Source organism: Elephas maximus, chromosome 8, assembly GCF_024166365.1.
Source record: "Elephas maximus indicus isolate mEleMax1 chromosome 8, mEleMax1 primary haplotype, whole genome shotgun sequence".
In the NCBI taxonomy this organism is placed as follows: domain Eukaryota; kingdom Metazoa; phylum Chordata; class Mammalia; order Proboscidea; family Elephantidae; genus Elephas; species Elephas maximus.
This window is the reverse complement of record NC_064826.1, coordinates 31858618-31874457: the sequence shown is the minus strand read 5'-3', so window position 1 is coordinate 31874457 and position 15840 is coordinate 31858618. Positions and strand designations below refer to the sequence as shown.

General features: G+C 40.1%; 1 protein-coding gene across 5 annotated transcripts in view; it reads right to left on the bottom strand.

Moving 5' to 3' along the window:
• CTTNBP2 (cortactin binding protein 2) overlaps window positions 1–15840 on the bottom strand; it is a 174339-nt gene that overhangs the window by 61709 nt on the left and 96790 nt on the right. For all 5 annotated transcript variants that reach the window (XM_049893336.1, XM_049893337.1, XM_049893339.1 and 2 more), the window contains 3 exons: window positions 14603–14702; window positions 12192–12342; window positions 8332–8586 (listed from right to left, as the gene is read on the bottom strand). In XM_049893336.1, the coding sequence (XP_049749293.1) occupies window positions 8332–8586; window positions 12192–12342; window positions 14603–14702 (506 nt within the window). The remainder of the gene's footprint in view (window positions 1–8331; window positions 8587–12191; window positions 12343–14602; window positions 14703–15840) is intronic.

Below are 15840 nucleotides of genomic sequence, written 5' to 3'. Positions count from 1 at the left end.
GCTTCCATGGGCCTGGAGTTACATGTAAGAAATCACTAAGCTAAGAAGTTAAGTGATAACAAAGCCAATATATAAATAACAGCTTTTATCAAGCAGTTGTTTTTTTTTTTTTTTTTTCAAGCAGTTGTTACCAATTTGTACAAAAATCAGTAAATCAATGATAAGATACTTAATAGGACAAACAATGTCGATTTAGAATGGAACTCTAATAAGAGGATTAAATAGAATGCACTAAACTTGTGAATTCCCAAAATGACAAGAGATAAAAATAACACAACTATTAGGCAGGTTAGCGCTCGTAGCAAAAGCAGGTAAAAGCCAAACAGGCTTAGATTCCAATCTCACTTGTACAAATTATTATGTAACCTTTTGTAAAGCATTCAACATTTTCTGCTTCAGTTTCCTAACAGGGTTGTTATGTGACAAATGAAACGATGCATATAAAGCTTATTCTTGGCACATTCTACACTCTCAATATTTATTAGCTGCTGTAATTATTATAATCAACATCATCAGCATCAATTAGCAAACAACCCAAACATTCAGTTAATTGGGGAGTTATGGCACCTCTCAACAAATAGCACTGATCGCTCAAGATAATTCTAGGTGATGTTACTTCACAAACTACCAACAGAGATGACAAAGGACACAACAGATGTCTGCAATTCTTCTGAATTAAGATTCTTTCATTTCTCACCTTCAAAGTGGTTACTTCTAATTTTTATTACACTGAGGTAGGTCAGTGGTATACGAGCAGTGACTTCCTCGTTAAGGAAGCATGAAATGTCAGTCCCCCAGGGGTAATGTGTATCCACACACTGCTTCAAGTGTGAATTCTACAGCACTGTGCTGGGCTCCAAGGGGAACACAAAGAGGATTAAACTTTAACCAACTGAACAACAACAGCTATGACAACTACTGAGCATGTCCTAAGTTCCAGGCACAGTTCTAACACTCTGCAAGTATTTAAAGTTCACTTAATACTCACAATCATTTTATGAAATTAGGGCTAAGCACCTCTGTGCCAGGCACTGCGCTCAGGGCTGTGATAATGATTAAGATATAGTTCAAGTCTCAATGGAGCCCTGGTGGCACAGTGGTTAAGTGCTCAGCTGCTAACTGAAAGGTTGGTGGTTCGAACCTACCAGCCACTCCATGGGGGAAAGATGTGGCAGTCTGCTTCTGTAAAGATTACAGCCTTGAAAACCCTATGGGACAGCTCTACTCTGTCTTACAGGGTTGCTGTAAGTTGGAATCGACTTGACGGCAATGGGTTTAGTTTTTTTCCTTTTTTCCATTTCTCAGGGAGGAACTCAAAGTGTAGTCAAGAGACATGGGGAAAAAATACATAAGAAAGGGTGTTGAGGTAATGAGCAAAAATTCACTACGAGGAGGAGGAAGAGGGATGGCGGAGGAGTGGGAGAGGGAGAGCAAGTTGGGGGGGAAGGTGGAGAAAAGTACCTAAGCTCTCTCCTTGAGATGTGGGATTGCATGACGAGGACAAATGCTATGGTGCCAGGCACTGCTTTGGGAAACAGATTCCCAGGAGGCCTAAACTGGGCAGGGTATGGCAGCAAAGTGATGTGAAGCAAGGATACAGGTATACCTTTGATAACAAAGACTTAAATAATGCAATAGCTTAAACTACAGCTTTTACTTCTACTCACATCCCACTGGCCAGAACTTAGGTACACTGGTGGTTACCTGTAATGGAGGCTGGAAAATATAGTCTTAACTTGGGTGGGCATGGGCCCAGATGAAAACTGAAGGATCCATTATTACAGATAAAGTGTAGAAGAGATATTGAGGGACAATGAGAAATCTCTGCCAGGGACCTTTAGGGAGAGATGAGAAGCAAGGTACCAATGCCAGGGAAACTAAGTAGAAACCCCAAGTCTAAAAGGCTAGAGATAAAATCAAAGCCAGGGCAGGGTGCCAAGTTTAGAACAGGGCAGAGAGAGAAAGTGAAAGCAGGTGGGGTGTGGGTGTACTTGATGTTTTTGCAAAGGGAGGCTGGGGGGCTGGGAGTGCAGAGTGGAGCACTGGGGGGCTGGAAGACACTATAATGGGAAATAATGGCATAAGCAAAAGGGTAGATTTTAGTGTGAGCAGCCAGAGATGAAGTTGGCTGAAGTCAGCTGTGAAGGGCTAAGTGCTAAGGAGCTTTTCTGTAGGTGTGGGGATGTGTATGAGCAGCAGAGTACCTTGATCAACTCTGTTCTAAACCAAATGGTGCATAAGGAAGGTATACCGGTGAGGACAAGGGTGATGTGAAGGAGACCAGCTAAGAGAGAAATCAGTGTCATCGTCCATTTATTCATTGATCCAATAAATATTTAGTCTTCTTGGCTCAGAGACTCAGTAGGCCACGGCATATACAAAGATGAAAGAATATTTTTTGAAGGTGGAGAAAGGGACAGAGACATGCAACCAATTACAATACACTACGAGTTCTCTAAGGGAAATGCGGAGAGGTGCCCTGGGAACACCTAATTCCTGGAGGCCAACACTTAAGCTGAGTTGTTTTCCAGGCAGAGAATGGTCAGGACAGGCAAAAGGCCATTTGAGGTAATGGGAACAACAGATGCAAAGGCAGGTAGAGAAGAGCGAGCACAGGTGTTTGCCCAGCAGCCTGCAGTGAGTGGTGAGAGCACAGGTGCGCCAGGGAAAGAGACAGAAGTATACCTCTGGAAGTAGACACAGACCAGACCAGGAAGGGACATAGCTATCACAGTAAGTGCAAGGCACCCTGGAGGGGACAGAGCCTTAGAAAGATGTTCAACAGGTAAATGGCGTAACAATATTCACCTATTAGAAAGTCCATTCTCTTGGCAGTGGAGGGACTAGAGACAAGGAGACCAGGAGGATGGTCCCGCAAGAATCCAGGTAGCAGATGATGAGGGCTTCCCACGGGCAGTGCCCATGAGACTACAAAGAGGCAACACAGTCAAAAATCCTCTATGAAAGTTATAAAATCTAGAGCTGTATGATCACTTAAATGTATTAAGTTAGGGAGAAGGAGCAAGGAAACATGACATCAGGTGATGTTATTGGATTAAGAGAGGAAAAAGAGGAGATGGAGCTCAGTGGTTAGGGAGCATGAATGTTGGAGCCCAAGGATACACCCATGAGGAACTCTCTTGTGGAAGCAAAAATGAATATGGGCATCAATGGGGTTGCCATATAATTTTATTGTCAAAACTGGGACAATTTTAAGAGTAAAAGGAGACACTGTTAATATTTGCACTGGAATAACAGAAATAAACAGAGAGTATAAAGGAGGATCTCCCAGATAGACTTCCTGGAGAGACTCAGGAAGAGGTTAGGAAGGGCTAGAGATAAGATTTGGGAATCACTACAGATTACATTCAGGGGATCAATAAGATCACTCAAGGGAGACAGTATAGAGTGAGGGGAGAGGAGGATCAAAACCCCGTACCTGAAAGGTGTTGGTGGAAAACAGTAGTAGGTCCATGTCTTGAGTGCAGGGTGGGCTCTGGATGGCTAAGTTTACCTTTCCTCCAGGGTTCTGTCAATCATATCTGCCCAAATTAAGTAGGGATGTAATACTCTGTACTGCACATTCTGGCTTGTGGATAAAATTACACTTTCCTCTGTTTACCATACCACAGCCAAGTTAGCTTGGCTTTCTCAAAAATAATTTTACTAAAAATTAAGGAAAAAAAAGAAATAATCACAGAGAACCAAAAGCACTAAAACAGGTTCCAAAGAACATTTCTATCTATCACGGCTAACCTCCAGTCCCAAAGACTTGGTTCAACTTTGCAGGCATCTTATCTGACTTTCTCTTCTCCTAGACAGGGACCTAACTCTGCATGACAAGGAAAAATTTCAATAGCTACTCTATCTTGATTTTTTTGCAGCAAGATTTAGGAAGGGGGAACCCAAATCTCAGGGTTCCATGTGGGTTTTGCATGAGAGAGAGAGGCTTCATTCAGACTGCTTGGCGAGATGGGGGTAAATGCTACAGCACGAGAAGAAACATCGGACTCTCACATGGCAGAGTCTAATAACACGTCAGGCAGACCACAACCCGCTGCTGTCGAGTCGATTCCCACTCATAGCAGCCCTATAGGTCAGAGTATAACTTCCTTATAGGGTTTCCAAGGTTGTAAATCTTTATGAAAGTGGACTGCCACATTTTCCTCCTGTGGAGAGGCTTGGTGGGTTCAAACTGCTGAGTTTTTAGTTAGCAGCAGAGTGCTTTAACCTCATACAAGAATGACCTACAGGTGGTGACCAGAGGGCCACTGCCAGACGAGGGGAGGGTGGCCTGCCTAGATATGACGTCTAGGATGCTGGAGATAAATGTCTGGAACACAGAGAAAAAGTCAGGGCTGGTGATATGGGTTTGAGACTAGTTAACATAGAAACCCAAACACACTGCTGTAGAGTTGATTCCGATTCATCGTGACCCTAAAGGACAGAGCAGAACTGCCCCATAGGGTTTCTAAGGAGCAGCTGGTTGACTCGAACTACTGACTTTTTGGTTAGCAGCCACAGCTTTTAACCACTGTGCCACCAGGGCTCTGTTATCATAGAAGTCACCGCTAAAACCAAAAAGACTGGATAAACTCTTAAAAAAAAAGGAGCTGAGGTCTAAGAATGAAGTTTGGGAGTTACTTAGAGTTAAAACCAAAAGAGAAAAAAATCAGTTAAAAAAAAAAATGATGATGAGAATGCCTATTCAACAAAGCAGGAGAAGAAGTCAGGAAGCCTCAGTGTTCTGGAAGCCCGGGGAAGGTTTGTATTAAATAGTCAACATGTTAAACAACTCAGAGAGACTGAGGAAGAGCATGCGTGGTAGAAAGCTACTTTCTTTGGCAATATATAATTTAGAATTACAATCCACTCTTGTAGTCAAAAATACAAGTGGTCCATCAAAAAAATTCCTGGGTATGAGAGCTTCGACAACAGAGATGCTCAAATCCAGTCTCCCTAATTTGTTTCTGTTGCAGGAACTTCGCGTGTCAAGTCTCACGACAGAGCACAGAGCTTCACTAAGAAAACCCTTCTATTCACAATGAGTGACTAAAAAAAGATTTATCCTTAGTGATTACTAGTTCAACAGTCTCTCTGGAGTAGTCACAGGCCAGCTTTAGCAAGAGGTACTCCTAGTACCAAATGCTAGATGATGATTTATATAAATTTCTTAACTGTTGGGAAAAAGACCAAAGACTACAATGGAAAAAGCACCGATTTGGGAATCTGATCTTCTATGACTCGACCTTGGGAAATGAGTTACACCATTTTAGAGACTTAGTTTCTTCATCTGCAACATGATGTCAGACTGGATGAGTTATAATGTCCGCTCAAGCTCTGAAACTCCACTATTCTCTACTGAAAACAATGTGGAAACTGAAGTCGTCTTCCTCTTGGGTGGCAATGGTGCTACCACCTCATGAATAAAGGATACATATAAGTTACTGTCAAAAGAAAAAAAGTAGTTTTTAAAGTCCTACTTGTGGTCAGTGTATAATCTTTTCACCAATACAATGGTTAAGTCAGATTCATTATTTTTTCAGAAAACCAGCCTTAGTAATTTAGTTGTAAGTGGACCGCCTTTCTTGAGAACTATCTCAACCAGAATATAAACATTAAAAGCAAACAATAAAAAAATATTTTCCAATATGTTTAAGCAGAAAGGCAGGCAGCATGGTATAGTGCAAAGAGCGATAAAGTCAGGCAGTCTGGGCTTCATTCCCAACCTCTATCTAAGTTGGTGATTTAAACCTCTCGGGCTTAAATGCGCTAATCATAAAATGATTACATTAGACTGGAAAATTAAATACCCACTCTGGGGCTAAAATATCTATTATTTTAATAGCTTAGCAGTGTGACAATGTTGTCATGCTCACTTTTTAAAATCTCTCTATTCTTGTCCAAAATTCATCTTACTCCTCTTAAAATAAGAGAGTATGGAAGAGTCATGTTCTATGAGAGTGAGGTCTTGTATTTCCCTTCACTCAATAATGACTGACCATTCATGGGGTGCCAGGGGCCTGAGCATCGATGATGGTACCATCCTTGATCATAATTAAGTTCATAATTAAGGAGCTGAACAACACCACAATTACTTTACACTGCAGAGGGACTCAATTCTGGGGAGTGGGCTTCACTTTCTGCCCTAAGGAGAGAGGTTCAGTGGCTGAACATCCTAGACGAGTAAAGCTCACAACGCAATCCACTCCTCTTGGTAACATCTCTCATTACACTCAGATTTTCTTGCAGGGGGGTATGCAGGTAGGTTGCAATCTACCCCTTCTATGTACCTCTCTACCATCAAGAGAGATTCACTATCCTAGATAAACTGCATTTTCACATTTAAACTTCTCACATTTCCCATCCTTGTCTTCTAAAAACTTTGATGTCAAATGCAATTGCATTCCATTTAAATCAATATACGATATGCCAAGTTGCCAGACTTTCTTTGTTTAAAATGGACAAAACCTAATGCTAACAAACAATACATCTACACTGAACTGAGTCATTCCTTTTCTTACTTTCTTAGTTTTTAAAATCTAAGTCCAAGACGAACAGCTTCTGCTATTGATCACGACAACAGGAAATTGCCCAACCAGGAGCTCCAAAAAACATTTCCAGCTCTTCCCAGCTATTTCCATCTGGATGAAGAAACTCAGTGTGTCTAAAATCCCATTCTATCTTCTTGATCACAATGGCGCTGCTTCCTTTCTCTTCCTGAAAATATTACTATCTTTCTACTCAGCTCCCTTATTTCCCATATGTAATCGGTGTTCAATTCCTAGGCATTTCTAGTCCATAATAGCTCTCATTACTCCTACTGCTGTCATCCTTTACCTAGTCTCTCTCTCCTGCCACCAACATTTTAATAACCTCAAATCTTCTAAATATTATTGCTAAATCCATCATTTTAAACTATAGAATCAATTATTTAGCTCCTTTGTGCAATGGCTTTGTTTCAGTAGCTTTGTTTGCCTACTGAATTAATTCCTTAATTTGGCATGGAAGGTCCCACGTCCCATACTCTACTAATAAACCCCTAGTCTGGTCTTATTTCTCACCACTCCTTACTAGTTCAAATGGAGCTGTTATCCACCTCCCTGCTTCCTTATCTCTGTTCCTGCTGCTCCTGTCACCTGAACTGCTCTCTTTCCAGTGCGGAATGGGAAATCTGCACCACACTGCAAGGTCCCCAAAAATTTCCACTGCCTCCAAATGAGCCATTCCTGGCCTTCACATCCCTGTAACTCTGCCCTCTGAAATACATGTGTTCTATTTTACACACAACTATAGCATTTTTATACTGTATCAATATGTTACTCTTGTGTTAATTCTTTGTGCTTCTCTTAACCTACACTTGTACTTCTCACCCCTGCCACTGGACCAGAAGAACCTAATGGCAGAAACAATATCTGCAAATGTTAGCACACACAGTACCTTGCACCCCTATTCACACCCACTGAGTCGATTCTGACTCATGGCGACCCCATGTGCTTCAGAATAGAAGTGTACTCCATAGGGTTTTCAATGGCTAGTTTTTGGGAAGTAGATCACCAGGCCTCTCTTCCACAGTGCCACTGGGTAGATCTGAACTGCCAACTTTTCAGTTAGTAGTCAAGTGTAAACCTTTTGCACCACCCAGGGACCTTGCCTTGTACTCAGGAGCTTCCTAATAGCGTATTATTGCTAATGCATTATTATTGCTAAAATGATCTAAACAAAAAAGTATGAGTGAATGACATGCTATAGCATGTTGTTTCTTTAGGAATCAGAATTTTTTTACTCTGATGACTTTTGTTGTTCATAGAGTCGCTATGAGTTGGAACCAACTCAACAGCACCTAACAACAACAACAACAACAACTGATGAGTGAAAGCTAGTGCTTCCTCTTACATATCAGCAAGACAGCACAGGTAGGACATAAGTCAGGCAGCTCAGGGCATGAGGAAGAGCGTGAACTCCACAGGTCAGGTGCGGATCCTGGCCCTACCCCTAAGCAGTAGTGTAATGAAGCAAACAACCCAATGGACTAAATCACTACCAATGTTCTGCTAATTGTAGATAGGATAAAATATTTGAAATTACCCTCACATTTTTTTTACTGATAAACTCCAAATAAAATGAGGTTTATGAAAAGTCTCTTATTCCCTTCACCATAAATATCTTCTGAATAGGAAAAAAGTCAATTCACTCTGGTGGCCAATAATCTTCTGCAATGGTATCACTCATTTTCCAATTACTCAATTTAAATATGCTCAGTCAACAGCAGACGACTTTGCCACTTGTCAAATTATAATGGTAGGATGAGGCAGGTGCTAGCAGACACACCTTAAAACCTTTTGAGGCAGCAATGTGGGCAGCAGTCCAGCCTTCTCTGTCAGCATGGTTAATGAGGTCTGCAGGAACAACAGGCTTGACTGTGCCTTCAGGACGTTCTCCTCCTCCATCCAAGTCAAAGACATCAGACTCGGGCTCCTCCTCGTTCAACCTGTCTCCACAAGCTGGTGCTCTGTGGTACATAAGAAGCTTGAGGCTATCCACATTACCAGTGTCCACAGCTGCGTGAACTGGTGTCCAGCCATCCTGAAAACAAAGTGACCGGGGGGAAGGGGTGATTACATTAAGGTTGAGAAGAATGTTCTTTAAAGTTCACCTCTACTGTTCTTGGGCATGGATCATTGAGCTGGGAAAAGCAGGCATTCAAATCCTAAATACGGCCTGTGAGCTGAGTAACGTTCCTTGACCTGAAAATTGCTATATTTCTATTTCTATGGCTTAAGTTTGATATTCTGTAACCATTTTTGCCCAAAAGCTAACCATGTGAAGTCAGCAGGCATCACCTAAGACCTTAACATTGTGTATGGTAAACCAAAGCCTCAATTTAATACTAAGGAAGAGAACAAACTTTAGCATAAAGAGATTTTTTAACACGAATAGACATATGCACCCCTATGTTCATTGCAGCATTATTCATAATAGCAAAAAGTGTCCTAAGTGTCCATCAACGGATAAACAGATAAACAAATTGTGGTATATACATACAACAGAATACTAGGCAACTATAAAGAATAACGATGAGTCTGCAAAACATAACATGGATGAATCTGGAGGACATTATACTGAGTGAAATTAAGTCAGTCACAAAAGGACAAATACTGTGTGGTCTCACTTTTATAAAAAGTCAAAAATAGGTATACATAGAGAAAGCAATGTTCTTTGATGGTTACCAGGGATGGGAGGAGAAGGGAGAGGGAATCGCTTTCTAGACAGCAACCACTTGTTATCTTTGGTGATGGGAAAGGCAATACTCAATATGGGTGAAGTCTGTACAACCTGACCAAGGTAAATGAAGACAACAAGAAGTACGCAAGAATAATGGCAACTTCAGTAAATGCTATAACATAAAATTTTGCAACAATAACCAAAAAATATGTGGTTACATGGGTAGATATGTATGTATATGTGTGCATAGGGAGGCATATGTGAGTACGTGTGTGCATGCAGAGGTATACCTGTAGGCATATATATATACATGTTTGTATGTGCTGCATATGCACTCATATATATAATAAAGCACATGGGGGCATAGGAACGCAGACTTCCTAGACATATCCAAACACCTCGAGGGTTTGGGCAACTGGGCTGAAAGGCTTAGGACCCCAGACTCATTGGGCGATTCGGTCAATTGGCATAGCTTAGATCATAAAGATAATGTTCTACATCCTAGTTTGGTGAGTAGCGTCTAGGGTCTTAAAAGCTTTAGAGTGGCCATCTAAGACACAACCAGTGTCCTCTACTCATCAGGAACAAAGGAGAATGAAGGAATGAAGGAAATCAAAGACTCAAAGTTTCAAAGAAGAAACTAGTCCCCAGGACTAATAGTCCACACAAACCACGTTCTCATCTAGCCTGAGACCAGAAGAAGTAGATGGTGCCTGGCTACCACTATCGACTGTTCTAAGGAGGGACACCATAGAAGGTCCCAGATAGAATGGGAGAAAAATGTAGAGCAAAGCTCAAATTCCTACAAAAGGCTTGCTGGACAGATAAAGACTAGAACCCCTGAGACTACTGACCTAAGATACCCTTTGAACTTGGAACTGAAGCCACTCCCAGAGGTCACCTTTCATCTGAACAATAGATTGGCTTATAAAATTAACAAAATCACTTGCGAGTACTGTGTTTCCTTAAATAATCAACTATATGAGACCAAATGGTCAATATTTACCCTAAAACAAAGATGAAAAGGTAAGAAGGGGCAACTCACTGCCCTCGAGTCTATTCCTACTCATAGCAACCCTTTAGGACAGAGTAGAACTGCCCCCGTAGGTTTCCAGGGAGCACCCGATGGATTCAAACTGCCGACCTTTTAGTTAGCAGTCGTGGCTCTTAACTATTATGCCAGAGTTTCCAAGCTAGATTAATGGAAACAGAACAAACACAATGGAAATAATGAGAATGCTGACACATTGTAAAAAACATAACCAATGTAACGGAATAATCTGTATAAAAAACGTTAAATGGGAATGTAACTTGCTGTGTAACCTTTCATCTAAAACACAATATTATATAAGAAAGGTTTTAAAAGTATACATACATGTATGATGTCATTATTAATGTACTAAAAGAATGCAGTTATTGTTAATGTATTAAAAGAATGTTTTTATAAACCAGTTTTACTTATAAGGCACTGTCCCAACATTACTGATCTTAAAATTTTATGCCAACCATTCCAATAGGAAAGTTTCCATATAATAAGAAAAAGGTGGACATGCAGGAAAAAAACAAAAGCCAAATAATTTCATTATTTTCTATAAGTCTCTACTAAGTATTCTGTGACTGCAATGGGATATTGATAAACACAAACTTAGAAAATGTTCTGACTAAAATTATCGAGCTCATTCCCTATTATTTCTTTGGAGACTCCTCACGTACTTAGCCGGCTGCTAAAGTAGAATCACATCTGTTTTCTAGAGAAGTTCTCAAAGTGTGGTCTTCAGACCAGTGGCAACAGCTTCACTTGGAAATACATTAGAAATGCAAATTGAGTCCCACCCCAAACGTACCTACTCAATCAGAAACTCCCGGGGCGGGGCCTGGCAATCTGCCTTAACAAGCCTTCCAGGTGATTCTGATGTACTAAAGTTTGAGAGCCACTATTCTAGGGAAAATCTTGGTCCTTTCTATAGTCTCTCATTTTTATACAGAGATGAGTCTGCCCTCTTTTCAGGTGCCCAACTTCATAAGTTTTCTTTATTTTTGTAAAAGATCTGAGCCTAATTCTGGTGATTTGTATTTTGGCTTTATTTTATCTTTCTACTTTTATTTTCCCTTTGGTGTATTTTTTCATGTATTATTTCATATTGCTATACTAAATGCATTTCAGTGAGCTACAGCAAAGCTTACATATATATATAATCAAAAATAATATATATATACTCCCACACACACACATATATAATGGGGTGGAAGACAGAGAGAAAGACAAATTGTAATGATCTAAACTTAGACTGAATCATCTGATCATTAGCTAAAGCTGTGCTGGGCAGTAAGGGCACACCGAGCATGTTTCCCGTGCACCAGTCAGGTAAAGCGGTTTCATGGCTTGTTCTTTACTCGGCTGCTGATGACTTGGCTTGGGTACCAGTCTTCTACAGGCACCAAAGTATAAGTTGTCCACTCCAAGTGACGGTTCCCTTTCCCCTCTCTATTTTCTCCACATCATTTTTTAAACATCCAACTTACTATCTAATTCTTGCTCATTTGTTTGCTGTAGATTCTCCCCCTCCCTGCTAGGATGTAAGATCCATGAGGACAGGGGCTGTTTTGTTTACTGCTGTTGTCTCTGGTCCCCAGAATGGCTGGTGCTCAGTAAGTCATGTTGAATGAATAAAAACATACCGATATCATCTCTCTTAATTCTGAAAGTAGGGCAAATAGAAAATACACCATTACAGATGAATGACCTGAGGCTCAGAGGTTAGAGGGCTGGCTAGGCTATTGGACAAGGCCTTAATTAGCAGAGAAGAGATGCAACCAGAAGTCAGGCATTTCCCAAATCCATATCCAAAAAGTAAAACAAAACAAAGGAACCTCTGTTTTAACACATTTTGTTTTTCTAGTTTTAGAGTTTTGCAGGCACACTATAAATTGCATATACAGAAAAAAATCACAAAACTGGTACTCACTCTGGTTTTTACACTTCGGTCAGTTCCAGCTTCCAACAAGAGTTTAATACATTCTTTATTTCCATTTTTACAGGCCAGGTATAGAGGTGTCTGTCCTCCATCAGCAGCATGGTTAATGTTAGCACGATATGCAATTAGTAATTCTACACACCTAAACACAAGATTACAATTAATTTCATAAAAACAGAGTTTAACCTTTGAAGTATTTAAGATACTAAATACAGAAAAACGCAAAAGTAATCCTGCATTTTTACATGTATGCAGTGTCTGTGTGTGTGTATACATACATTCATATCTCAATTATTGTGGATCTTATATAACCAAAAAAAAAAAAAAACCCTGTTGCTGTCGAGTCGATGCCAACTCATAGTGACCTTACAGGACAGAGTAGAACTGCCCCATAGGGTTTCCAAGGAGCAGCTGGTGGATCTGAATTGCTGACCTTTTGATTAGCAGCCGAGATCTTAACCACTGCACCACAGGGCTCCGGATCTTATGCAGATACTGCTATTTTAACAGGAGGGGGTGACCATGAATTGGAGTCAACTTGATGGCAACTGGTACTGGTTTTAGTATTTCAACAAGGCCAGGAAATCTATTTCAACTGCAAAACTTAACTACACCCATGAAAATTTAAAATAGCAGCTTTGATCAAGTGCTAAGCCCTAGTTTGTGACATTTCTCTGTAACCAACTTGTAAAACTGGAGTCCTTGGAATATCTGTTTGACTTACTGGAATGAACGGTTTAACTGTGCTTGACATATATATTATTTGCGGTTCAGTATAGTTTGAACCTTTTTTAAAAAGTCAGGCTGCTGAGTTATTCTGAGATTTCACTTGAGAAAATAATTATAAATAGCGTAGACAGTAGGGCACCCGTGCTCCGCTATAAAAGGCAGAGAGAGGCAGAAAAAAGTGCTGCCCTGTGGAGCAAAGGCGGCAGAGGGTGTCCTCTCCTGCGGGGGGCTAGTTTACAAGGCAAGAGACACAGCTAGGCAGAAACTCACTGCCTGAGAATCAAAAAGGGAAGAAATGAGGTAAATCCAAGACTTCATGGTGCTTACAGTAACTACGTAAACACCAAGAGCTTAAGTTTGTAAAATTAGTTGAGAATAAACTTAGCAAGGTGGGCTAAATCATAAGCAAATTAGAAAATAATCCACAACATATTCATTTATTTTACTTAAATGTATGTCTTCCCTTCCCTTGGACTGCCAACTGATTAACATATATTTTTGAAAAATAAAATATGTTACATGTTGATCTATGTGAGGTATGTCATAAACCCAACCTTACACATTTAAATTAATCAACCCCTGAATTCCCCAGGTTCTCCCTTTTTGCAAAGCTATTCATGCCTCTGTGGTTCCTGGGTGGTCATTCAGTTAATGTGCTCAGCTGCTAACCAAAAGGCTGGACATTCCAGTCCTCCCAGAGGTGCCTCAGAAGACAGACCTGGTGATCTACTTCTGAAAAATCAGTCACTGAAAACCCTGTGGAGTGCAGTTCTACTCCGACCCATATAGGGTTGCCATGAGTTGGAATTGACTCAACAGCAACTGGAAAAAAGAGGAAGCAACATAGCTATATTTTATTATTAAAATAGAGTTCTTCATTTTAAGTCATGCCTGTATTCAACTGACTTAGTAAGCTACCAAAGAAATAACTACTCAAGTTATACGTATTTTAATGAAGAGGCTCTTTTTAGTTTTGTGCTTTTACTATATAAAGCCCCTGCTCCATTGTTTCAAATGGTTAAAAAAAGATGTGTATTTAGAATGTAATACTGAAAAAACTGCCTCTAGGGAGTTAAGATTATTACAAATAATGTTAATTCTATGCTTTATTTTGGAAACCCTGGTGGTGTAGTGGTTAAGTGCTAGAGCTGCTAACCAAAAGGCTGGTAGTTCAAGTCTGCCAGGCGCTCCTTGGAAACTCTATGGGGCAGTTCTACTCTGACCTACAGAGTCACTATGAGTTGGAATCAACTTGACGGCAATGGGTTATGCTTTATTTTTAATGCCATTACAATCTATACACACACATAATTTTGGAGGGTGTCACAGCAGTGGAAAATAGTGAATGACCAACTCCTTAACGTTCTCTTCCATCACTCTGTGATGATATACTAGAAAGAGATTATCTTCCTCAGGAGAGAGTTCATTTATGTGAGGTTTTGACACCGTATATTTCTCTTCTTCACTTCCCTCTATCCAACCATTTATCATTAAGAAGAGCAAGTCTGGATTCCTACTTTGAATTTAAACCCTCAAATGTGTTTAGTAAACTGATTTGCCAATGGATTTGAAGCACCAGTTTACATAGTCAGCCAGAACTAAAACATGTGCAGAAGTATTTAAAAAGGTTCTTCTCATAGAAAAAAAAAAAAAGAACAAAGAGCATCACTTACTTGTCATGTCCCTGAGCAGCTGCGGCACACAAGGGTGTGAAGCCGTTTTTATCAGCAGCGTTGACTTGGGCTTCTGCATTCAGCAGCAATCTCACACAGTCTACGGGTTGTAACGGGAAGCCATTGTAACTCCTTGCTTAGAGTTAGCTGCAGAGAGATTCTGCATCCACAGGAACTCTTCCCTGCACAGCTCACCTGACAACTCTGGGGATGTGGGACTCCACAGACAATTCTACCTAGAAGGATAGCCTCTTTTCCTGATGATAATACCCCAGACTCACCAAGGCATGATTTTGTATGTGTGTGTGTGCGTGTTTGGAATGAAAGGAATGTGAGACTTCAGAAACTGCTTTACCAGACTTTTCCACCAGCCTGTCTCAGAATATAATGTATTTGGATAGAGAATCAAATCCATTCACCAAATCAAAATGACATTCTTTATATTCAAATAGTTTAATTCTAATTTTATATTTAATTTTAATCTTTAAAATGCTTTTGTGTGGTAACCACCTTATACTCAACTCCACGGATAAGGATAAAACAAAGCTTACAGAAAACTCCCTAACTCAGGCATAAATAGCATCCAGATCTCGTGTTCCTCATGCTATTTACTGGACTTAATTTCTCTATATTAAAGAGTATATCTACGGTGGTCTAGAAGTAAAGGAGAATTCCAAAGTACTTTAAAATAATGAGCTATCTTTCCAGCTCGTTAGACTCTTCCATTCAGTCCACTTTAACACAGTGAAGCTCTGAAAACTTTTAAGGAAGCACAAGATTGAATTCATTTACAATCATATGGCTTGCACATGTAATGCTTTTTGACTGCATTTGCAGTCAAATCATGTCTTTTTCCATACTACCATATGTTTTAATATATTTGACTACAGAATTTGCATTTTAAGGAACAAGAATAATCCCCAGACTTCATAATCAGTCACTTATAGTTACACAATGTCTCAGTTTTCTAAAAAAAATCCAAATAACTATAAATTGTGCCAATGACAAAACAATTTTAGACTCATGGCCTTTCCTAACTACTAAAATTTTACCTTGCTGCAGCGTGTGCTAGAATCATGATGCTTGACTTTAATACACATCAGGTATTTCTAACCCACAAATTAGGGCTATTTTGTTCTGACCAAAGTGGTCACAGATGGAGGGCTTTATTCTAAAACATGCTTTTTCAGTTCCAGAACCACAATTTCTACATGCACAATACATTGCATTGTGCATAA